This window comes from Poeciliopsis prolifica, unplaced genomic scaffold (assembly GCF_027474105.1).
Source record: "Poeciliopsis prolifica strain line A6 unplaced genomic scaffold, Auburn_PproV2 SCAFFOLD044, whole genome shotgun sequence".
NCBI classification, from domain to species: Eukaryota; Metazoa; Chordata; class Actinopteri; order Cyprinodontiformes; family Poeciliidae; genus Poeciliopsis; species Poeciliopsis prolifica.
Genome location: NW_026562419.1, coordinates 3,645,772 through 3,670,328, shown reverse-complemented (window position 1 = coordinate 3,670,328; position 24,557 = coordinate 3,645,772). Strand labels below are relative to the sequence as shown.

Here is a 24,557-nt window from a genome sequence, read left to right as displayed (position 1 = left end):
TGGAGACGTTAAGGTGGAGTGGAAGGACAAAGACGACAGGAAGGTCCATGTGTATCAGAACGGTTCTGATCAGCCTGGAGAACAGAACCAGATCTACAGAACCAGAACCAAGATGGATGAAAACCTGCTGAAGACTAAAGACCTCAGTCTGACTCTGAAACGTCCCAGAGATGAAGACGCAGGGACCTACACCTGCAGAGTTTATAACAGAGACGGAGACATGCTGATGATGAAACAAGTTAATCTGAAGGTCAAAGGTCAGTAGTTTAAAGGTTCTGATTGGTTCTGATCAATACTGATGGTTGTCTGATTAGAAGGTCAAAGGTCAGTGTAATGAGTGATGAAGATGAGGAAGCAGAGCAGGAGGAAGAGGTCCAGGACAGACGGGACCAGAGTCCAGCTGCTGCTGGGGACAGTCTGCAGCTTCCTGCTGTCCTCATGAGGACATTCTGTCCACCTGCTGCTGGTTGGACTCAGCAGAGACACCAGTGGAGACTGGAACCAGACTGGAACCAGTCCAGCATGTTGGACTGGTTCCAGTCTGAGGAAATGTCCTCAGAGCTGCTGCTGTCTGTCCAGCTCATCTTGTCCTCTGTTGTCTCTCAGCCCCAGAACCAGTGGAGGTGGAATCAGGGGTGGAGTCTGTCCTGCTGCCCTGGAGAATCACAGAGAGTCTGGATGGAGACGTTAAGGTGGAGTGGACGGACGGAGACAACTGGAAGGTCCATGTGTATGAGAACGGTTCTGATCAGCCTGGAGAACAGAACCAGATCTACAGAACCAGAACCAAGATGGATGAAAACCCACTGAAGAATAAAAACCTCAGTCTGACTCTGCTGGATCCCACATACAGTGACGTCTTCACCTGCAGCATCTCCAGAGATAAAACCGTCCTGATGATGAAACAAGTTCAGCTAAAGGTCAAAGGTCAGTGTTTTAAATTTGATCTTCTTTATATCTTTAGACTTCAGTGATCACATATTTGTGTTGGATCGGAACCAGCTGGTACCATCCGGTCCAGGTCCACAGAACCTGGACCTGGAAGGAAAGTCCAGTTCAACCCAGTAGAACTTTCAGAACCAGATGGAGAAAGATCCACCTTCCTGCTGCTGCTGCTCATCTTCCTCTTTCTGCTTCTCTCAGACTGGCAGGTGGAGGTGGAGGAGGGGGTGGAGTTTGTCCCGCTGCCGTTCACAGTGAACTCTGACCTGCTGAAAGGAGGGAGAGTTACAGTCTGGTGGTTGGACAGAAGAAACAGGACGGTCCATGAGTATCAGAAGGGTTCTGATCAGCCTGGAGAACAGGCCCAGTTCTACAGAGATAGAACCAGGATGAATAAAGACGCTCTGCAGACTGGAGACCTCAGTCTGACTCTGAGTCGACCCACTGAGATTGACTCCACTTGGTTCCGATGTGGCGTCTACATGGATGGAGAATTGTTGCGGATTAAAAGCTTTCAGCTAAACTTCAAAGGTTTGTCCATCTGCCTCTGATTGTCTCTCGTCCTTCTGTCCGTCTCTCTAACTCTGTCTCTTCATCAGGGTCAGGCCAGGTACAACCAGAGGACACCGGGTCCAGCACCGGGTCCATCTTCAGTTCAAATACAAACTGAAAAAATCTCTGAACTTTTTATTTCCAGTCCAGAATTTGGATCCCTGTAAATATTTTCTGCTGTAGACGTTGATGTGTTTCTGCTCATTAATAAGTTTATTAACCTTTACTGGATCCAAATGAAGAATCACATTGTTACAGTCCTGTATTTATCACCAACAGGTCAAAGGTTAAGTAATTTTTCCATGAATTTGGTTTTTCTGTCTGTTACTTTATTCAGTGGTTTTTATTTTCCGTTTATATTTTTAGCGTGGAAATACTTTTTAAGGAGTTGTTTTTGCAGAAAAGATTTCTGGTGCCAGGAAGGTCGATTTGACCTGGAAAAGCACAAAAGTTGGATCAAGACTCGGGTTGGAAAGTGAAACTGTTAGGACAGATAAGAACAATTATTATTACTTGACTTGTTTTGCAGTTCTGGTGTGGAGCAGATGTTCAGGTCAAGAGGTCATTAGCGTCACGAGGGAAACTCCAATACACACTCAGTCAGTGGGCAGCCAAGAATCTTGATGCAAACCAACATAGATATTTGGATTGGTCAAAACTTCTCTCAAACCCTTGACATCAAGGAAAGATATAAAAAGCTTGGACACAAAGAACGGTTGAGATTTTTGGAGATTTTGGGGATTTGAGAAACAATGTTTTATATGATGCATCCGTAGTAGATGTGTTAATAAATCTCCTGACCCGTCGTGGCTGGCAGTAAGAACTCGTCTCTGTGGTTTGTTATGTTTATCCATATATTTGAGAGTTTCTCCAATAATATCAAATATTAATTTTCAGGGTTTTGTATTTATCAGCTGAGTTTTCTATCTTGGTGCTTTGGGACTTTATGTAAAGTTGTTTTTAACTTCATGATTTATCATCCATTCATTGTCTTCCTTTCATCAGCAGTCGGGTCAGGGGTCAAGGGTCAGCGGCCTCAGAGATCAAATCAAAATCAAATCACATTTTATTAGTATAGCTCATTTCAGCAGCAAGACATTTCAAAGTGCTTTACATCATAAACACAAAGTCATATAATAAACAATACATAAAGTCCATCATTACATTTGTAATTGATTACGTTTCCAATCAAACTCTAATCAGCTGGTTTTTACTTGAGATTTAAAGGAAGTCAGGGTTTCTGCTGTTTTACAGTTTTCTGGAAGTTTGTTCCAGATGTTTGGTGCATAGATGCTGAAAGCTGCTTCTCCTCTCTTGGTTCTGGTTCTGGATGCAGATCAGAACCAGAACCAGAACCTGAGAGTCTGGAAGGTTGATACAACAACAGCAGATCTTTGATGTATTGTGGTGCTAAACCGTTCAGTGATTTATAAACTAACAACAGTATTTTAAAGTCTATTCTTTGAGCTACAGGGAGCCAGTGGAGGGACTTTAAAACTGCTGTTATGTCTCTATCTTCCTGGTTCTAGTGAGAACAGGAGCAGCAGCTTCTGGATCAGCAGCTTCTGGATCAGCTGGTTCTGGATCAACAGCTTCTGGATCAGCTGGTTCTGGATCAGCTGGTTCTGGATCAGCAGCTTCTGGAGCAGCAGCTTCTGGATCAGCAGCTTCTGGATCAGCAGCTTCTGGATCAGCTGGTTCTGGATCAGCTGGTTCTGGATCAGCTGCAGGTTCTGGATCAGCTGCAGGTTCTGGATCAGCAGCTTCTGGATCAGCAGCTTCTGGATCAGCTGGTTCTGGATCAGCAGCTTCTGGATCAGCTGCAGGTTCTGGATCAGCTGCAGGTTCTGGATCAGCAGCTTCTGGATCAGCAGCTTCTGGATCAGCAGGTTCTGGATCAGTTGCAGGTTCTGGATCAGCAGCTTCTGGATCAGCAGCTTCTGGATCAGCAGCTTCTGGATCAGCTGGTTCTGGATCAGCAGCTTCTGGATCAGCTGCAGGTTCTGGATCAGCTGCAGGTTCTGGATCAGCAGCTTCTGGATCAGCAGCTTCTGGATCAGCAGCTTCTGGATCAGCAGCTTCTGGATCAGCTGGTTCTGGATCAGCAGCTTCTGGATCAGCTGCAGGTTCTGGATCAGCTGCAGGTTCTGGATCAGCAGCTTCTGGATCAGCAGCTTCTGGATCAGCTGGTTCTGGATCAGCAGCTTCTGGATCAGCTGCAGGTTCTGGATCAGCTGGTTCTGGATCAGCAGCTTCTGGATCAGCAGCTTCTGGATCAGCTGGTTCTGGATCAGCTGCAGCTGTTTGATTGATTTGTTGGACAGGCCTGTGAAGACGCTGTTACAATAATCAATGCGACTAAAGATAAACGCATGGATGAGTTTCTCTAGATCTGGCTGAGACATTAGTGATAGAAGGCCGACTTTGTAACCGTCTTTATGTGGCTCGCAAGGTTCAGGTCAGAGGTCAGAGGTCATCACTACTCCCAGGTTTCAGGCTGATCGCTAGTTTTTAGTTGTAATAACTGAAGCTGTGGATTGACTCTAGATCTATAACTCTAGATCTATAACTCTAGATCTATAACTCTAGATCTATAACTCTAGATCTATAACTCTATATCTGTAGCTCTAGATCTATAACTCTATATCTGTAGCTCTAGATCTATAACTCTATATCTGTAGCTCTAGATCTATAACTCTAGATCTATAACTCTATATCTGTAGCTCTAGATCTATAACTCTAGATCTATAACTCTATATCTGTAGCTCTAGATCTATAACTCTAGATCTATAGCTCTAGATCTATAACTCTATATCTGTAGCTCTAGATCTATAACTCTATATCTGTAGCTCTAGATCTATAACTCTAGATCTATACTCTATAACTCTAACTTGATCTTAGATAAAACTCTAGATCTATAACTCTATATCTGTAGCTCTAGATCTATAACTCTAGATCTATAACTCTAGATCTATAACTCTATATCTGTAGCTCTAGATCTATAACTCTAGATCTATAACTCTATATCTATAGCTCTAGATCTATAGCTCTAGATCTATAACTCTATATCTGTAGCTCTAGATCTATAACTCTATATCTGTAGCTCTAGATCTATAACTCTAGATCTATAGCTCTAGATCTATAGCTCTAGATCTATAGCTCTAGATCTATAACTCTAGATCTATAGCTCTAGATCTATAACTCTAGATCGTTCCTCTTTAGGTCCAAAAATAATGACTTCAGTTTTGTTTCTGTTCAGCTGGAGAAAGTTTTGTCACATCCACACATTTATCTGTTCAAAACATTTATTCAGTGATTGGATGGGGTCAAAGGTCACCTGGTGACATCATAATGTAGATCATGCTCTTAAGGGGACAGTGTTATAAAAACTGTACTTTTTTGATATTTCCATCATGTTAGGTTTTTGCCTTGATTCTTTCATGCATGTTTGAGGAATCCTTTGATCTCCATGGCAACCCTTCAGCTGTGAACACCTGGATGGGCCCCGCCCTGCCTCCAGTACTTCATATAAAATCCATTTTACACAAACTCTTTATTTTAGTGCTGATATTTGTAGCAGAATAAGGCAACAGTTTGACCCAGTCTGAACTTCCTGATCATCATCATCATCAGTTCAAACACAAACTGACCTGGACAAGGTTTCTCTCCTTTTCCAGCTCTGACCTCATGATGCATCATGATTTATTAATCTGGAATTTATGGCTCTTCAGGGATTATGTTGTTGTTGACTGAATGTGTTTTTGTTTAATTGTGTTTTCAGGTAAACTTTTCTTTTATGTTGTCCTTTATTTTTTCTGCCTGGTTTTGCTAACTGCCTGCTAAAATCTCAAAGTTGGTAAAAAATAATAAAAAGTTCAGAGGAATCACAAATACTCTGATTGAATGAACTTTTTATGTTCTTGTGTTTTGATCATGTTTTACTGACCATTTCTTGTGAATCAGGTCCTTAAAGCAATTATCTTCCAAACTGCAGAGTAAAACCTAAACCTGAAAGTTTCACCCTTTCATAAAACTTTAATAAGATTTGATTGATCCAGTGGGTTTAAAGCTGATCTTTTCTTTCACACACAATCGGAATAAAACCAAACTGTGACTCATCTTGGTCATTATTTATGCAACAAACTGATTTTTCTGTAAAATCTTCCCTGATTTCCATCAAATTGTCTTTATTAATGTGAAAATATTTAATTGGGTTGAGAATAATAAACTATATTTATCCTATTTGTTTGATGGATCTGGATCTAATCAGCTCTAAAATTTGAGTTCTGGTTGATTTCTGGTCTAGTTTCTTTTATTTATTCATTAAAGTTTTTAATCACAAACTGATTCATATTTACTGAAACAGGTTTGATTTGAGGTTTTCTATAGGTTTTCATTATTGATTAATTGATCAATTCCAGGTCAGCAAACAAATCCAGTCAGAAAATTAAATACCAGAATCAGTTTTTATGGATCAAAATCTTGAATTATTGTTTATTATAAAAACTGCAGATATTCACTGATTGTCCACTAAACCAATTTTAAAACCAAAGTTTCAGAATATCACTAAATACATAAACACATCGACTTACATTGAGAATATTTTCTGTATCTGTGTTGAACCAAGGATCTTATTTCTGTTGCTGGTTTTTATTTTTACTGGATATTATTATTTAGCTGCAGATTCAGTTTCTTCCCTCCAGTTTCTGCTAAACTTTGAACTGACATGAATATTTACACTAATTAAACATCATCATCCTGTAAAAACAGCATTATAAATATTTACAGGAAAGAAAAGTGGGTTTCTTTAAAAGCATATTTATATTTCTAAATGTGCAAAGACAAACTAAAGTTGTTGTTTTTGTGTCAAACGTTGTAAGTTTGTGTGAAATGGATTCAGTATTTCCTGCTCTGTGGTTCATTCAGTCAGAATCTCTCCACCACAGAGAGGCGAGTCACTGACTGACTGATCCAGTCAGAGCGGTTTGAGTCAGAATCAGTTCAAAGTTCAAGATGGAGGAAGGAAACTGGGCTGAGGCTCCTCTTCCTCATCTGGCAGTGTGTGAATGTGTGAGTTTCTAACAGTTCTTCCTTTTTTATTTCAATATTTTATTATAAAGAACATATTTAAGAAGCTGAGTCATTGTCTGTTGCTAAACTTCATCTGATCTCTTTCTGCAGAAACAGGAAAATCCTCCATTCTGGTCGCCTGCAGCTTCGAGGTTCATCAGATAAAATCAGAGTTTTGTTTATTATCATGAGTTCAATCAGTTAGAAAATGCAGATATGGAACAAATCAGTTTCATCCCAGATTTAATCTGATCATCTCTAATGTTTAGTAGGTTTAACATGTTGATTCCATGTTCCCTAGTTGAGACTCATTATGCTTTCATAAGTTTAGATCCAAGTTTTATATGACTTCAGTCATTTTTCCATGGATTATTATCTGTTAAATCCAGCATAGAGACACAGACTGGTCCTGATGTTGTTCTGAAAACAGAATAAATATTTCTCTGTGATGGAAACATTCAGCTTGTCTCTGCTCTCAGTGTTTCTGCTCTCAGTGTTTCTGCTCTCAGTGTTTCTGCTCTCAGTGAGTGACGTCAGACTGTCAGTCATCAGAACGACAGCAGGTCAGACTGGCTGCTTCCATTAAATGAAACGTTTTGCCAGAAACTATTCCAGTAAATAAACTATAAACTTCTTCCTTCACTTCTACTAAACTAAACGTCAGCAACAAAACCGCCGCCTGCAGATGGTTAAAATATGAGGAATGAACAAAATCCACCACTAACACCTGAACAGGTTCAAACTGATTCTCTTCCTCTGATTGGCTGGTTTTCTCCAGAAGGTGTTTCTGCTTTAACTCTGTTTTACCAGAGAAAAATGAAGGAATAATTTATGACGATGCCTCATCATAAATGAAAAATGAAGTTTTTTGTTTTTTCTGAACAACATATTCTGCTGAGATCCATAACATATTTAATACACATTGAAAATATTCATTTTGCTGCTTATCATTTACCAGCAGTGAGATTTTATAAATAAAATACTTTGAAAGGATTTTTCCTAATTTATTAAAAAGGCAAAGAAATTAAAACTACCTCCAAAAAAATAATATTTATTTTTCATAAATACTTGTTTTAACATAATATGTATTATTAGATGTTGGGCTGTTTCAGAGAATCCTGCCAGATATTTATGGTTCAGTTTATTCATTCAAACTAATTTATCAATTTATAACATATGAATTGAGGAAAAACTAATGTTTTTTCTGTAACTCATATGTTAAGACTCTACCTTTATTAGCATTTAATTAGAATAAATACTGTAGCACTTCTTAATCACAGTAGATTCACTGGGACAGAGGCGCCACCTGCTGGACAGAAATGACCTTCAGTTTCCAGAAATGACCACAGCAAGGCTCAGACCAGCAGGTGGCGCTAGAGTACAGATTAACAGTGGAAGCTAAATTGTTCTTGAACGTAATTAAAGGCGATGATTCTACTGGGAAAACAGAAACAAACAATATAATTATCAGTTATAATTATTGCAATCTGTCCATGAACGAGTCAATAAATGGCCTTTCATATTTAAAATGGTTTCATCTAAATGCTAAATACTTTCATATTTAGCACTTCATGCTTTATTAAACATTGAACAGTTCAAAGGTCACAGACAGAGAAAAGAGAAACAGAAACAAAATAAAGTTTGACTTATTTAAATTGTTATAAAAATCATTTTATATAAATTGAAGCATCAGCATGAAAGCTGATGTTGTTTTGGTCAAATATTCACATCATCGTTGTTATTATTACAATATTTATTTATGTATATTTTAGGAATTATTTGAGAATTTAGGACCAAATAGCAGCTTCAGTGTCTGATAATTGATTGATGTTTGATTTTTGGTTGAAGTCCAGAACTGATGGTGGATCAATCATCAAATAATCCATCCATCATCTGTTCACCCTTGACCCCAGTGGGGTCAGGAGGAGCTGCTGCCTCTACAGCTGCATTCAGGGCGAGAGGAGGGGTCACCAGGAGGAGGGGTCACCTGGAAGTGGGGTCACCTGGAAGAGGGGTCACCTGGAAGTGGGGTCACCTGGAGGAGGGTCACCAGGAGGAGGGGTCACCAGGAGGAGGGGTCACCTGGAAGTGGGGTCACCTGGAGGTGGGGTCACCTGGAAGAGGGGTCACCTGGAAGAGGGGTCACCTGGAAGTGGGTCACCTGGAAGTGGGGTCACCAGGAGGAGGGGTCACCTGGAGGAGGGGTCACCAGGAGGAGGGGTCACCTGGAGGAGGGGTCACCTGGAAGTGGGGTCACCTGGAAGTGGGGTCACCAGGAGGAGGGGTCACCTGGAGGTGGGGTCACCTGGAAGAGGGGTCACCTGGAGGAGGGGTCACCTGGAGGAGGGGTCACCAGGAGGGGGGTCACCAGGAGGAGGGGTCACCTGGAAGTGGGGTCACCTGGAGGTGGGGTCACCAGGGGGAGGGGTCACCTGGAGGTGGGTCACCTGGAAGAGGGGTCACCTGGAAGTGGGGTCACCAGGAGGAGGGGTCACCAGGAGGAGGGGTCACCTGGAGGTGGGGTCACCAGGGGGAGGGTCACCTGGAGGTGGGGTCACCTGGAAGAGGGGTCACCTGGAGGAGGGATCACCTGGAGGAGGGGTCACCAGGAGGAGGGGTCACCAGGAGGAGGGGTCACCTGGAAGTGGGGTCACCTGGAGGTGGGGTCACCAGGAGGAGGGGTCACCTGGAAGTGGGGTCACCTGGAAGAGGGGTCACCTGGAAGTGGGGTCACCAGGAGGAGGGGTCACCAGGAGGAGGGGTCACCTGGAGGAGGGGTCACCTGGAGGAGGGGTCACCTGGAGGAGGGGTCACCTGGAGGTGGGGTCACCTGGAGGAGGGGTCACGTGGAGGAGGGGTCACGTGGAAGTGGGGTCACCTGGAGGTGGGGTCACCTGGAAGAGGGGTCACCTGGAAGTGGGGTCACCTGGAAGTGGGGTCACCAGGAGGAGGGGTCACGTGGAGGAGGGGTCACGTGGAAGTGGGGTCACCTGGAGGTGGGGTCACCTGGAAGAGGGGTCACCTGGAAGTGGGGTCACCTGGAAGTGGGGTCACCAGGAGGAGGGGTCACCTGGAGGAGGGGTCACCTGGAGGAGGGGTCACCTGGAGGTGGGGTCACCTGGAGGTGGGGTCACCTGGAGGAGGGGTCACCTGGAGGAGGGGTCACCAGGAGGAGGGGTCACCTGGAGGTGGGGTCACCTGGAGGAGGGGTCACCAGGAGGAGGGGTCACCTGGAGGAGGGGTCACCTGGAGGAGGGGTCACCTGGAGGAGGGGTCACCTGGAGGAGGGGTCACCAGGAGGAGGGGTCACCTGGAGGAGGGGTCACCTGGAGGTGGGGTCACCTGGAGGAGGGGTCACCTGGAGGAGGGGTCACCAGGAGGAGGGGTCACCTGGAGGAGGGGTCACCTGGAGGTGGGGTCACCTGGAGGAGGGGTCACCTGGAGGAGGGTCACCAGGAGGAGGGGTCACCTGGAGGAGGGGTCACCTGGGGAGGGGTCACCTGGAGGAGGGGTCACCTGGAGGTGGGGTCACCTGGAGGAGGGGTCACCTGGAGGAGGGGTGACCAGGAGGAGGGGTCACATGGAGGTGGGGTCACCTGAAGGAGGGGTCACCTGGAGGAGGGGTGACCAGGAGGAGGGGTCACCTGGAGGTGGGGTCACCTGGAGGAGGGGTCACCTGGAGGAGGGGTCACCTGGAGGTGGGGTCACCTGGAGGAGGGGTCACCTGGAGGAGGGGTCACCTGGAGGTGGGGTCACCTGGAGGAGGGGTCACCAGGAGGAGGGGTCACCTGGAGGAGGGGTCACCTAGAGGAGGGGTCACCTGGAGGAGGGGTCACCTAGAGGAGGGGTCACCAGGAGGAGGTGTCACCTGGACAGGTCGCCAGTCTGTCACAGGCTTTTAGCCAATCAATGCTGCTGAAAATGTGTCATTGGATCAATGTTGTTGTTTTCTGGTCGAATTCTAACCGTTGAATCTCCAGCGTCTCTTCAGATGTTCGTCCTCCAGTCTCTCCAGGTTTGAGGCGTTTCCATAATTCAGCACACAAAGTTTTAATTGGTGGCTGATTATCAGGGTTTTGCTGAACTGAAAACATGCAGGAGGTTTGAGGACCAGAGAAAAATGAAGTCTGGACTCATTCCGCCTCCAGGTGATCCGGTCAGAGCAGATCTCCGGTTCTGATCCGGTGGAGGATCTTGTGGAGATTCTGTAAATAAATCTGATCAAATCATCTTTAGAGGCAAAAACAGAAAACATGATTTATTCAGTTAAACTTCTCTGATATCCTCTCATCTGTATTTGATACAAATATATTAATTTATCAATCTAAACATAATAAATGATCACATTTTTCAGTGGAGATAAAGCTCTTGTCTTTAAAAACTGAACAGATGATCAAGATATTATTATTCAGATTGTTGTCAAAGCAACAGGAAACCAGTCCCTCCGTTCTCCTGAGAGAAGAAACTGCAACTGTAAAAATATCTGAAAAAACACAAATAAATACTGTGATCAGTGTTATTAACTATTATTATTGATTGTTTAGGCTTAAATAAATCCAGTTAACTAATAACTTCACACTGAGTTGCTCATCCTGAGGTCCATCATTGAAACAAACAAACTGAACCCAGTTTCACTCAGAGCCCTTCGTTACTGATTAATAAAATATGATTTTGTTTCCAATTTCAAGACACAAATATATGCTTTTTCTTCTACTGATGCACAAAATGAGCTGTGCATGAACATCACTTTGCTCAAAGAACCAAACCAACACAGAGCCTGAACTCACAACAGATTACAGTATTACTTTATTCTATGGCCAAAAAGAATTTCATCCCCAAACATGAATATTTTGCTTTTTGGCTATTTTACTAATTAAAAATGAATTTGGATGTTTTTAAAGAATTAAAACATTTCAATAACTTAATTTTTTTTGTCGTTTTGGATCCATTTTGTACTTTAGTTGCCAGTGGAGCCTGGAGTTGCTCAACTTGTTGCACATCCTGCAGATGAGACTCTGACTCCTTTCCTGCTTCCTGATGCACATCAAGCTCTGTTGACCACTTTCTGGTTTTGCTCGACATGTTCGGTATGGATTACAATATTGAGAAAGAAACAGCGACAGCCGCTGAATACTGCGCTCTGATTGGCCAAGCAATGTCACGTGGTCCTCTGCAGCAGGTGATGAACCAAGCTGCGCGAGCACAGTGATCAGCCAAGCTGCTTCTAAATTAACTCATTAAACAAACTGGAGTTCCTGCGCATGCGCAGAGAGCAAACCGCACGCACAAAGATCCCGTGTCGTCATATCCCGCTGCTGCAGGCGGAGAGGAAAACCTGACGCTGCAGGTTTATAATAATCCGTGCATCAGCAGTGGGCGTGTCCCGGTTTGACCAATCAGAGCCCAGAAGCATCAGCTGGTGATCAGCTGACTGCAGGATGAACAGGTTCAAACCACGTGGAGGAAATGAGACAGAACAACAGGCTGGTTTCCATGGTAACGCAGGCTGGACATTGGGGTCATAAGGTCATGGGTCAGGTCAGGGTCTCCATGGTAACTGGACATTGGGGTCATAAGGTCATGGGTCAGGTCCGGGTCTCCATGGTAATTGGACATTGGGGTCATAAGGTCATGGGTCAGGTCAGGGTCTCCATGGTAACTGGACATTGGGGTCATAAGGTCATGGGTCAGGTCCGGGTCTCCATGGTAACTGGACATTGGGGTCATAAGGTCATGGGTCAGGTCCGGGTCTCCAGCAGATGTTTGGGTTCTAACTGACTGTGGAGCTGAAGTTCTGGTTCCAGTCTGGAATAATTAGGAATAATCACATGAAGTCCAGATGATTGACTCACTGATAATCAGCAGTTTATTAATTAGCTGCTATTAAATCCTCTGGTCTCACAGCTGCTGCCTGTTATACGGCATTTTGACCAGTAGGTGGCGCAGCAGAGCCAAAGCAGCATCATAAAAGCATCAGCTCATCTCCACTGGTTCAGCTTCAGTCACTGGTCACCAATAATTCATAATGTCAAAATGACAACATTAAAGTTTATATTTGATTATTTATAAATGTGTTTATATGTTCAGTTTATTTTTATCTCTTTTTAGTGCAAAGTGTTCAGTGTTTGTCTCTATTTATATGTTACAGTGTTTGTATAAAATAAACAAACTATTAACTTTATTTCATTCTTCCACAAACAGCCAGAGAAAGTCATGGTGGGCCCCCTGCTGGCTGATTCTGGTACTGCTGGTGGAAACATTCTCACAGTTTCTCATAAAGAATCTTAATTTCTTTTTTTCTCACAGTTTTAATAGAGATGGCAGCAAATGACAGCAAGGAAAATATCACTATATAGAGAAACAAAAGAGGATCAGAACTAAAGTCTAGTTTCAGTGCGTGAGTCTAAGAGGTTATCCTGGTACAGGAAGTGGATAAGTTGGTTCTAAAGATCTGGAGTATTTCACAGGGAAACCTCCAATCCAAAGACAAGTGCTGTTCTCAGGAACAATCTGGACAGAAGAGCTGGAGATTTACTGCTTTGCTCTTCTCCATGTGGGGTTGATGGTGTGACTCCCAGGCCTCCTGCCAGCAGGACAAACCTGTCTGTCTGGGTGCTAGAAGGTTTGCCCCAGATGCAGGGATCATCCACAGAGTGACCCTCAGACCAGTCGTTGATGGTGATCTGCCTCCAGGTTCCCACAAACAAACCCCTGCACACAAAGCCTTCATCCTCCTTCTGCTCTGTCACTGACCCAATGACCTCAGCCGGGCTCACGAAGGTAAAGTTCAAGGGGTAGAAGAAGACGACCACGTGCTTCCCTCTGTCGTCACACAGCTTCATGTCCTTGAACTGGCCATCGACCGCAGCTGTGGCCTTGAACTCTGGAGCAGGTTTTTCCCAACCTGAGTGATTCCAGGAGACATGGTGGGGAATAACCGTGGAAAACCTGGGTATGGAGAGAGATCTATGGAGAGAGACCTATGGTGATCTACAGGATCTATGGAGAGAGATCTATGGTGATCTACATGATCTATGGAGAGAGATCTATGGAGAGAGATCTATGGAGATCTACAGAGATCTATGGAGAGAGATCTATGGAGAGAGACCTATGGTGATCTACAGGATCTATGGAGAGAGATCTATGGTGATCTACATGATCTATGGAGAGAGATCTATGGAGAGAGATCTATGGAGATCTACAGAGATCTATGGAGAGAGATCTATGGAGAGAGATCTATGGTGATCTACATGATCTATGGAGAGAGATCTATGGAGAGAGATCTATGGTGATCTACAGGATCTATGGAGAGAGATCTATGGAGAGAGATCTACGGAGATCTACGAGATCTATGGTGATCTACTTGCTGAAGGCCAGAGGAAGAATCAAACTTCTTCAGCAGAACTCAGTTTTTCTCTCGCTGCTGTTTCCTTTAGCAGATTTCCTCAGTGAGGAGTCGATGTCATGTGGTTCTGAAACAGATCCAGGATCCAGTTAACATATTTAACTTTAATAAAACACATTTTGTATCAACATGCAGTAAATCAGACTCTTCACCTCTGTTTCTGTTGTCTCTGATTGTCGTTCTGCAGCTGATGTTGTCGGTTCTGACAGCTGAATAAATCACAGCTGGATCTCTCTCTGGAAACCAAGATGCAGGATATTGATCCCCACAGTCAGAATTATAGGAATGAATCAGCAGGATGTTCATGTACCGGGAGAGGAGACAGAACAAGATAAATCTGATTTCATCAACTTTCAGTGACACATGAGAAACTTTCTACTATCATAAAGTCAAATTTATGTAAAAATGTTCACATCATGTTAGAGAAAGTTCATCAGGTTCAGTCACATCAGCACCATGAAGAAGCTCACAGTTATTCACTTCAAAATCATCTTCATTAAAATGTATTTTAAGAGCCTGAAATGGAAAAGACATCATCAGATTCTTCAGTGATCTATTAGTTGATTATCTGGAATTTAGCTGATCAGTTTCTAGAGTTGGATTAATTCTGTTTCCTCCAGTTTAATTTTTATTTCTGAATATTTCATTTCTGTGTTTCTGGCAGGAAATTTGCTTTTTGTTCCTTCTGGGTTGGATGATGTGCAGCTGGATTTATTTTAATAAACACGTTTTATATTTTACTCTGAAGCATCTTGAGTTAATATGAGTTGCAGCAGCATTGATTTTCCTTTGGATCAGTGAAATATTCAGATTGAATCATCCTGACAGCTTTAATCTGAGACTCAGACTTCCTGTTTCTTAAAGTTTCATTTATGATAAACTGATATGAGTTTTATCTGTAGATCAGCTACTGGAGGACAAACTGACACGTCTTTCCCTTTTCTCTCCATCTGAAGAACCTCATTGTTGTCATGTTTATGAATGTAATGCAGGAATCTGCAGATTCAGTGGCAGCAGCACAAAGTGACACTCAGAGCTGAAGAGACTGCAGAGAGTTCAGGTTTTACAGCGATGGAGAGGAGCTGCACCGATCAATCTGATTAATCTGATCAATCTGATCAATCCGACCAATCTGTTCAATCCGACCAATCTGACCAATCTGATCAATCTGATCAATCTGACCAATCTGATCAATCTGATCAATCCGATCAATCTGACCAATCTGATCAATCTGATCAATCTGATCAATCTGATCAATTTGACCAATCTGATCAATCTGATCAATCTGATCAATCTGACCAATCTGATCAATTTGATCAATCTGACCAATCTGATCAATCTGATCAATCTGTACCTGTTCTGTCTGACTTGTGGTGTCTGATCAATATTTCTCCATAACTGCCGTCTTGTCGTCTCACCGTTGAATAAATTGCAGCTGAATCTGAAATGAATCCAAAGAAACAAAATGTTTCCATGAAATCAGAGCAAAACTCTCAGATTTAGAAAATATCTGAAAATATGTTTGGCTTCAACATATGAAAATATTAAAGCAACATCTGAAGAATCAAAAGAGAAAAATCAGACTTTTCATGGAAAATGTCCCCAAATTAGTGATAAAGTTGTAAACATTTCATCTTAGAGCTGAAATGATTCCTGAGGGAAAATGTGATCGACGTTGATCCAGTGAACCGAGTCATTCAGGAGAAACAGGAAAAATAAAAGTTAAAGATGAATCGGCTTAAAGGGAAATTCTCCCAAATATCTGGAGAACGTATCAAACCTGGAAATCTGAAGATAGTTTACAAATAAAAAGCATTTTCATTTGAATAAAATAAAAATACTCTGCAGAAAGTGAAACTGGTTCTAGTCTGGTTTAAGTAATCCTGAGTTTCCTCTCTGATGTTTTCTCCTACTACTCTCCAGTCATGCATCACACACTTCTAAACTCCACTAAAGTTAAATTCAATCATACAAAATGTTTAGATTTTTCTCACTGGAAACCAGATTTAGCAGCACACAAAGTTACAGTTTAAGAGACATTTATGTTTAAAATGACATAAATATCGCAGACACAGCAACATTACGATATATTTCTGCTAAATAATTATTGTCAATGAGAATTTGTTGTTAATAAGTGGCCCAGTTAAAAAAAGGTTAAATAAATGAAATAAGTTCAAAGTTCTGCTTTCATTGTTCATTAAGGAATTAATAAAATCATTTATGCAATAATCATTTTAATACTCGACTTCAATGCAAGAAGCTTCTGACAGCATCTGGACTTCCTGTCATTTTTGTGGTTCTGACTTCAAGTTCGCTGAAATGTTTGCATGAAAAACAGGAAACCACAGAGCTTCATTTCCACTGAGGCAGAACCATCAGAACCCATCAGAACTGAGCAGAACCTGTCAGAACCCATCAGAACCCATCAGAACCCATCAGAACTGAGCCCATCAGAACCCATCAGAACTGAGCAGAACCGAGCCCATCAGAACCGAACCAGTCAGAACCGAGCCCATCAGAACCCATCAGAGCCCATCAGAACTGAGCAGAACCGAGCCCATCAGAACCGAACCAGTCAGAACCGAGCCCATCAGAACTGAACCCATCAGAACCGAACCAGTCAGAACCCATCAGAACCGAGCCCGTCAGAACCCATCAGAACCCATCAGAACCCATCAGAACCCGTCAGAACCGAGCCCATCAGAACCGAACCAGTCAGAACCCATCAGAACCCATCAGAACCCATCAGAACCCGTCAGAACCGAGCCCATCAGAACCGAACCAGTCAGAACCGAGCCCATCAGAACCCTCTAAAAGTTTGAAATATACGATAAACGCATCAATAAAAAGAATCTACTTTAAACTAATGAAATAATCCCAGATTTTAATCTGCTGGATCTGAATGCATTGAACTGGTTTCATAAAGAAAACGTTGGTTAAGCTGGATTGAGTTAAACTTGTTTCCAGGTGAAAACTGTGACGTTGTGTTTCCTGCTGCAGCTGTTCTTCACCGTTTCTCCCGTCGTTCTCCTGATGATCAGCTGATGTTGTGACGTCGCTGCAGGTCTCACTGCTGCCTCTGATCACGTCTTTCTGATCTGAAATCAGACAAAACCAGGATGAGACCAAAGCAGGGAAACATTCAATACTAGAAAATTCAACTTTTTAAAGATCCTGGATGTAAATGAAGTATTTTCATAAAGACGGTGAAAGAGATGTGACTGGAAAACCAGTGAGACTCACTGGACTGGTTGCAAAGACGCCGTCCCAGAAGAACCAACATGACCAGAACAAACAGAGACGCAAGAGGCAGCAATATGTAGAGAAGAAGAAGAGAGGAGGAGGAGGAGGTCTGGACAGCAAGGGGAGTCTGGGTAGAAGGGATGAAGGATTCCTCTGAAACAGAAAAATACATTTAATCCCATTTCCTGATTCTGCAGCTCAGAGTGACGTCATCTCCCTCCATCACAGGGAGGACAGGACTCTGCAGGATCACTGATCCTTTCAACACAGAGACAAACTACAGCATTTCATCCATTTTCACACAGCAACACTAACTCCACAGTCTGATCTTACCAGAGACAGAGAGCTGGATGCTGCAGCTGCTGTTGCTGCTGCTGCTGCTGCTGCTGGAGGATCCAGACTCACACCAGTACAGACCAGTGTCATGTGGGTACATGTAGCTGATGTTACATGTAGAACCAGCTGGTTTCCCCCATCCATCTCCACATGGCTTCCTGGTTCCTCTGCTGGTGTTTCTCCTCACTGTCCATCCAGCTGATCTGTTTTCATCCTCACAGATCAGAGTCACTGATTCTCCTTCAATGAACTGGGATCTGCTGGGACTCACAGTCAGACGAACTGGAGAATGAAAACAACAGAAAGTGTTTTTTAAATGATTGTAGTGACGTCTCAGTAAATCAAAGAACCAGTAAAGGTGTTAACTTGTTGACTAACTGTTCATAAAATGTTGTGTATAAAACGTTTCACTGACCTTCAACGGTTGGATGAACCTGCAAGGAGATCAGAACTGCAAAATAAAACACAACTTGGATCATGTCTTATAAACAATAATTAGGTTTTAATTGTCACTAAATGTAAAAAATTTTGCTTTTGGTCAAATAAAGATGCACATTTCCTACATTAGTAACAGTGTCTGTTATAGTTGAACAGTTCCTTTTTCTAAATGATTCACTTTAACCTCAATTGAACATTTTTATATTGTTTTTATGTTTTCTGAAATGCTCTGAGTCGACAGCACATTTTGGTTTTGCTGCGTCTTGTTAAAGTGACAAACATATTAGAGACGTGTTTAATCTGAAGTCTATGGATCTTTCCTGTTATCTCATGTTAACTAGAGTTTCTTCTTTTCTCCAGTTTCAGGTTAAATAAAAACAAAGATTCTCTACTTACAGATCAGACAGAGAAATGATGTTTCCCTCATTGCAGCTCTGACTCATTTCAGCAGTTTTACAGTTTTTCACTAGAAACTAACTGAACTAACTGAGCCCCCCCTCTTCCTGTGGTGTCTGGATCAACCCACATTTATCACCTAACAGCATCACAGCAGCAAAAACCAGAAATGCATCAATAGAAATACAACCAACCAATGATCACTTTTATTATTATTATTATTATTATTATTATTATTATTATTATTATTATTATTATTATTATTATTATTATTATTATTATTATTATTGACAATAATAAGGTATCTTCACAGGAGTCCGTTCAGTTTTCACACAAATTCAGTTTTTACTAAGAAACAATAAAATTCAATCCAGTCCTGATTCAGATCCAGTCCAGGTTTTACAGAGAAAAATGTCATTTCTCAGAAACATTTAATGCATCAACATTTAACCAGCAGCATCAGCAGAGATCTGCCAGTGAACAAGTGATGTCACAGTAACACCGTTTTTCAATTGGCGGGAGCTCTCAGTGGGCGGGGCTACAGGTGACGTCACATTCATCTCCGGAGGACTGAACTGGAAGGACTGAGTCTCTGCTTAAACTGGACCCAATCAAACTACTGGACCTACATTCAACTAATCTGGACCAGAGAACTGGGCTGAACCAGAACCAGAACCTGGAGCATCAGTCAGGACCAGAACCAGAACCAGAACCTGGAGCATCAGTCAGGACCAGAACCGGACTCCTCTCAGCTGTTTTTGTGTTTTAACTCATGAAACATTGACACCCCATGACCTCTGACCCCATGCATGTCTGAGATGTTCCTCTGCTGCAGCAGGACTACATTACCCAGAATTCCACAGAATCCAGCTGATGACTGTTTAATTATAAAGCAACAGGAAGCTGCTGACCTCTGATCAGATTTGTCCCTGGAGCTTTTCATAGGGGAGGAAAATGGTTCAATATTTCATATCTGAAAATCAGCCAGGAGTATTTCAGAAGTTTATGTTTTTGTTTTAGCAGGAGGCTGGAGGCGAGATAGGAATCTGATGATGACCTCTGAACCTCAGAGTTCATCAGTGCTGATCCATAAAGCTCACTGCAGCACCGGCTGCAGCACTGGCTGCTCATTAACAGGATTCATCACCTGCATCAGGTGTTAAAGCGGAAACACTGAGAACATGAAGGACAGGAAGTCCTGAGGCTGAACAGCGTTTTCTTGTATCATTGTTGTTGCTGAAAATGTGACGTAAATAAAATGACCTGACCTTTCATTGTTGTGTAACAGCGCCCTCTGGTGACAGAATGTAGGCATGTAACCAGGAAGCTCCACCTCATTTTCAAACATTTTATGCCACGCCTCCAGTTTCATCGCTTCCTGTTTACAAGTTTAAATTAGTTTTTGTTTTTATGTCTTTTCTCGGTTCTGGTTCTGGTTCTTGGACTCCAGGTGTTGGAAATGTCCGCAGTTACCTGCTTGCTCTGCGGAATCTCTCTGCTCTCTGCGGCTCTTCCCGTCTCTGTGTCCGCAGGTGAGTCACTGCGTCACTGCGTCAGGTAAACTGCGGTTAGAATAGGAGCAAAACATTACGACCTGTTTTCAGACTTAGAAACGGAGAAAATACAAAGACAGAAAATTATAAAATGAGATTTCACTGTAAACCGACTGACTTGAACTAAAGCCTGTTTGTTTTCAGATCTTTGTGCAGCAAATTCAGTTTCACTTTCCTGGGAAATTATTCACAACATGGAGGACAAAGAATTGATCTTGTTACAAGTTCCCTGTTAGGTCGAGAGGCAGTAAACATTCACCAAGATGATGATAATAATAATATTTATTGGTTCATATACAAGGATTCTCCACTAACTAGATCTTGTTGTTCTGTCTCACAGTGGGAAGCAGATCAATGTGTTAGAGGTCAGAGGTCAGAAAAGTGCCTTAAATAAATAAATTGTTGGCCCCGCCCTCACAGCTGCGACAAAAGGAAAACCATCGGAACAAAAAAGAAAGAATCTTGATTCTGATCAACTTTCAAAGGATGAGAAATCAATAAAAATGATCATTAACTCAATAAAACTTGGCAGCTCTGTTGCCTTGCAGCAACAAGGTCCCGGGTTCGAATCCCAGATCTTCCTGCATGGAGTTTGTATGTGTGTGTGTGTGTGTGTCTGTGTGTGTGTGTCTGTGTGTGTGTGTCTGTGTGTGTGTGTGTCTGTGTGTGTGTGTGTTTGTCTTGTTTGTCTCTGTGTTGCCCTGCGATGGACAGGTGACCCGTCCAGGTGACCCGTCCAGGTGACCCCGCCTCTCTCCCAGAATGCAGCTGTAGAGGCAGCAGAACCTTCTGACTCACTGGGTTGTTAGAAAATGGATGAAAATAACAATTTTAGGATTTATTAATCAGATCCATGTAAAGATATTTTTGTTGACTCATCTTCACTATAATCATAAATTTTACTTTCAGTGAAGAGAAACATGAAACTTGAACAGATGAAGTTGCAGCATATGAATAATTTTGCTTTTATATGTAGAGTATTTTTACTTGAACTAGACCAGTGGCTTAAAATCAGATTGAATAAATAGTTACTATTGAATTATTAAAGAAACAACCAAATATGTTAAACATGATGAAATAACTGCATGTGAAGCTGCTCAGATTCCTTCAGTTTGACTTTAATATGAATTTAATTTGCCGCTTTATATGACGGCCATCTTGGTTCCCATTTATTCATAACCAGCATATTGGATTCAAATAAGATCTTTATAAAAGCAAACAGATGATTTTATTAATATTATTATTAGAGAAGTAAATTGATCAAGTGATATGTTTGGTGTTCAAGTGTTGATTGATGACAGAAGCTTTAAACTGGATCAGAACCAGCCGCCTCCCTGATGGACGCTAACCGGGTTTATTGGACAGATGATGATGTCATCACGTTCAAAAGCGTCATATTTTTCAGATGTTTGTGTTTTTCTCTGTTTCTCCTCAGATCAGCAGATCAGATCTGAATCTGGACAGACGGTTGTTCTGCCGGGCCGCCTGACCAGCACAAACCCGGTTCTGGTCGTGGAGTGGCGCAGAACCGACCTGGGCTCAGATTACGTTCTGCTGTATCGGGACGAGCAGATGGACCCGTTCAACCAGCATCCGTCCTATCAGAACCGGGTTGGACTGCAGGATCTGGAGAACGGAGACGTGTCTCTGGTTCTGCAGGGCGGGAAGACGGATGACAGCGGGACGTACGAGTGTCGAGTCGTTCAGACCGGGAAGAACCGCAGGAAGCAACTCATTAGCACCGTCCACCTGGTTGTAGCTCCGCCCCCTCCGCCTGGTGAGTCTGGATCAGAATCAACAGCTTCCTCAGATCAGATGATGATCTTCTGGCGGGTCAGACTAATTCCTGGTTCTGTTCTGCAGCTCGCTTTGAGAAACTCAAAGGAGACCAGAAAACCCGGCCCGGATCAGAGGAGGAGGGAGGAAACCAGGAGGTGTTGACCTCTGACCCTACAGCTGGTACCGCCTCTCCTCTTCCTGTTGGGTTCAGAGATTCTCGTTAAATCGTCTTCATTTAAGGCCTGATTGAAAGTTACTTGTTTTGTCTTTGTTTCCATTTGTCTTCCAACCTTCATCACGTCTCGCCTGATCAACATTAACCCTTTACATTCAAACCGATCACAGATGAAAACTGATCAGTTCTGATATAAAACTGATCAGTTCTGATTTAAAACTGATCAGTTCTGATATAAAACTGATCAGTTCTGATTTAAATCTGATCAGTTCTGATATAAAACTGATCAGTTCTGATATAAAACTGATCAGTAGTCGTATAAAGACAAGAGGAACCAAATGTTCAGTCAGAACTTTTTCTCTTTGGGTTCAGAAAGCAGCTTCATTTATTCTCCCTCTAAATTCAGTTTAAGTTATTTAATCAGGAGCAACAATGAACAATGTTACTGTTATGATCCTGACTTTGTTTTGGTTTTATTATTTCTGGTCTTTTAGTTCTTACTTCTTTTAAATGCATAAATTACTTTAGTATTTTTAATGTGAGTTTTATTTTGTATGCCTGCTATTTTGAATAATTTTAACGATGTTCTCATAAAATTTCATAATTTCATGAGACATTTTATGAAATTCTAAACATCAGAATTTAGGGATTCCCATCATACACACACACACACACACACACACACACACACCCACGCACGCATGCACACACACACACACACACACACACCCACGCACGCACACACACACACACCCACACACACCCACGCACGCACACACACACACACCCACGCACACACACACACACACACACACACACACACACACACAGACTGAAATACTGTAACTATTAACTATTAATCCATAAAAATGCACATCAGATCTGATTCTCTGTCATCAGGCTGAACGATGGAATAATGGAGGGAAATTCAGATCCATTAAGAGACGATTGATGAATTGATTAGTTTTCATCAACAGCTGATCACTAATGTAACGTTTTAATTTACTCTGCTCAGTGTTTCCACTTTAACCACATTAATGTTTTCATGTCATGTTTGATTTTTTCTGCCTGTCCAGTCATGAACGCAGCTGTTGCTAAACAACCTGTGGTTTGTTTGCTTCTCGTCTGCAGGAAGTGAAGCTGAAGTGACCGACTGTGGAGGAAGCCATGTTGGGGAGGCGCGAGCTCAAGCATTACAAGGTCTGGAGTTACTGTTAAACAGATTGAATAATATTTATTATACTTCTAATGAATATTTGGCATTTATTTCCGACTTGCTTCTGCATCAATTATTTGCATGTTTTCATTCCTGCTGTGAGTTCAGATCATTCAGCAGGTTAGAAGCTGAACTAGATCATTAAACATTAATGTGATATTAATATTATTACATTAGGATGCTGCTGACATGCTAACACAGAGTTCATATCATTGGTCAGTAAACACTGACAATCAGTCATATTAATGATCCTGATATCAAACCAGGAGAAAATGTTCTAACCAGACGTTTTATCCAGAAAAAGCTCCAAAAATAAAATATGATTTTGTTTTCAGAGCTTCGACTGAGACAGCAGATTCATCCTGTAGGAGGTTTTAGCCCCAGTTGGGGTTTTTCCAGCCAACCTGGCAACTCATGTCACTCCTGTTTCTGTTTTACAGTTCAGTTGGTTGAGAGCCAAAGATCTGGGAGGCAGGATGGAGAGAACCGAAACCAGAACCAGAACCAGAGCAGAACGGTTCCTGGACTGATCGTTTCTCTCTCCTTATTCTCTCTGGTTGTTGCTGCATTTATTTCTTTCTATCTCTGGAAGAAGAAACAACCAGAAACTCAACCTGCAGTGATCTGAAGAAACTCATCTTCCACTGGCTGACTTCCTGTCAGTAAAATAACAGTAAATATATAAAAAATTCCCTTCTCACCCACCATGGGTGGTTCTTATCCTCTGAGCTCGGGTCCTCTACCAGAGGCCTGGGAGCTTGAGGGTCCTGCAGTATCTTGGCTGTGCCAAGGACTGCTGCACATTTCTGGACTGAGATGTCTGATGTTGTTCCTGGGATCTGTTGTAGCCACTGCTCCAGTTTGGGGGTTACTGCCCCGATATATATATATATATATATATATATATATATATATATATATATATATATATATATATATATATATATATATATATATATATATATATATATATTTTTTTTTTTTTTAATATATATATATACTAAATACAAGGAAAAATGTTTTATATTTCATTGAGAATAATGAAATTTAATTTCCTGATAGTTTGTGAACTGAAACCAAGTGAATGATTCTGATTATTCACTTCAGGTTGTTTATTGATGTTTATGTTGAATTTTAACCAAAATTAGAAAATAATATATTTTCTTACAGTAACTATAATTGAAATGATTAATTACATTTTTCCTGCAAACATTTTCTACAAGTTAAAACAGCTAAAGAGCAAAATGATTAACTGATGACACAGAAATGAATCAATGGAGAGAAAATTCTATCAGGACTTTGATTGATCATCATTAGCATTAATTGTTAAGATGCACAGGCGACACAATGAACCGATGCAGGAACTGATTCTGGTTTTATTTGCAGCATTTAACTGCAGATAAAATGTTCACCTCACCTTAGTTCATCTCTTTCTATATCTACATTTAAACT

General features: G+C 42.0%; 4 protein-coding genes across 5 annotated transcripts in view; 2 read left to right on the top strand and 2 right to left on the bottom strand.

The window, feature by feature from the left end:
* Positions 1-24,557, top strand: part of LOC129376517 (uncharacterized) — a 226,746-nt gene that overhangs the window by 53,461 nt on the left and 148,728 nt on the right. The window lies entirely within an intron of this gene.
* LOC129376704 (peroxiredoxin-like) lies at positions 12,758-13,946 on the bottom strand. Its single transcript, XM_055056295.1, has one exon. The coding sequence runs from the start codon at positions 13,404-13,406 to the stop codon at positions 13,026-13,028; it is 381 nt and encodes a 126-aa protein (XP_054912270.1). The 5' UTR covers positions 13,407-13,946; the 3' UTR covers positions 12,758-13,025.
* LOC129376689 (uncharacterized) lies at positions 13,957-19,672 on the bottom strand. 2 transcript variants are annotated; one of them, XM_055056273.1, is made up of 8 exons: positions 19,651-19,672; positions 17,964-17,999; positions 17,546-17,830; positions 17,213-17,365; positions 16,981-17,067; positions 15,324-15,410; positions 14,122-14,205; positions 13,957-14,036 (listed from the first exon to the last, which is right to left on the bottom strand). In XM_055056273.1, the coding sequence occupies exons 1-8, from the start codon at positions 19,655-19,657 to the stop codon at positions 13,960-13,962; spliced, it is 816 nt and encodes a 271-aa protein (XP_054912248.1). In that variant the 5' UTR covers positions 19,658-19,672; the 3' UTR covers positions 13,957-13,959. The 2 variants fall into 2 exon arrangements, with proteins under 2 accessions (XP_054912248.1, XP_054912247.1); XM_055056272.1 differs by lacking the exon at positions 19,651-19,672 and adding an exon at positions 18,383-18,446.
* Positions 18,959-23,978, top strand: LOC129376694 (coxsackievirus and adenovirus receptor-like). The gene is made up of 5 exons (XM_055056278.1): positions 18,959-19,914; positions 21,371-21,712; positions 21,799-21,894; positions 23,021-23,089; positions 23,546-23,978. The coding sequence occupies exons 1-5, from the start codon at positions 19,842-19,844 to the stop codon at positions 23,731-23,733; spliced, it is 768 nt and encodes a 255-aa protein (XP_054912253.1). The 5' UTR covers positions 18,959-19,841; the 3' UTR covers positions 23,734-23,978.

Coding starts and splice junctions, on each gene's coding strand:
- LOC129376694 (XM_055056278.1), top strand. CDS start 19,842: ATGTCCGCAGTTACCTGCTTGCTCTGCGGAATCTCTCTGCTCTCTGCG. Junction 21,713..21,798: donor AGCTCCGCCCCCTCCGCCTG/GTGAGTCTGGAT, acceptor TCTGTTCTGCAG/CTCGCTTTGAGAAACTCAAA. Junction 23,090..23,545: donor GCGAGCTCAAGCATTACAAG/GTCTGGAGTTAC, acceptor TCTGTTTTACAG/TTCAGTTGGTTGAGAGCCAA.
- LOC129376689 (XM_055056272.1), bottom strand. CDS start 18,413: ATGAGGGAAACATCATTTCTCTGTCTGATCT. Junction 18,000..18,382: donor ATCATTTCTCTGTCTGATCT/GTAAGTAGAGAA, acceptor TTTATTTTGCAG/TTCTGATCTCCTTGCAGGTT. Junction 17,366..17,545: donor CATCCAGCTCTCTGTCTCTG/GTAAGATCAGAC, acceptor TTTCTGTTTCAG/AGGAATCCTTCATCCCTTCT.
- LOC129376704 (XM_055056295.1), bottom strand. CDS start 13,406: ATGAAGCTGTGTGACGACAGAGGGAAGCACGTGGTCGTCTTCTTCTAC.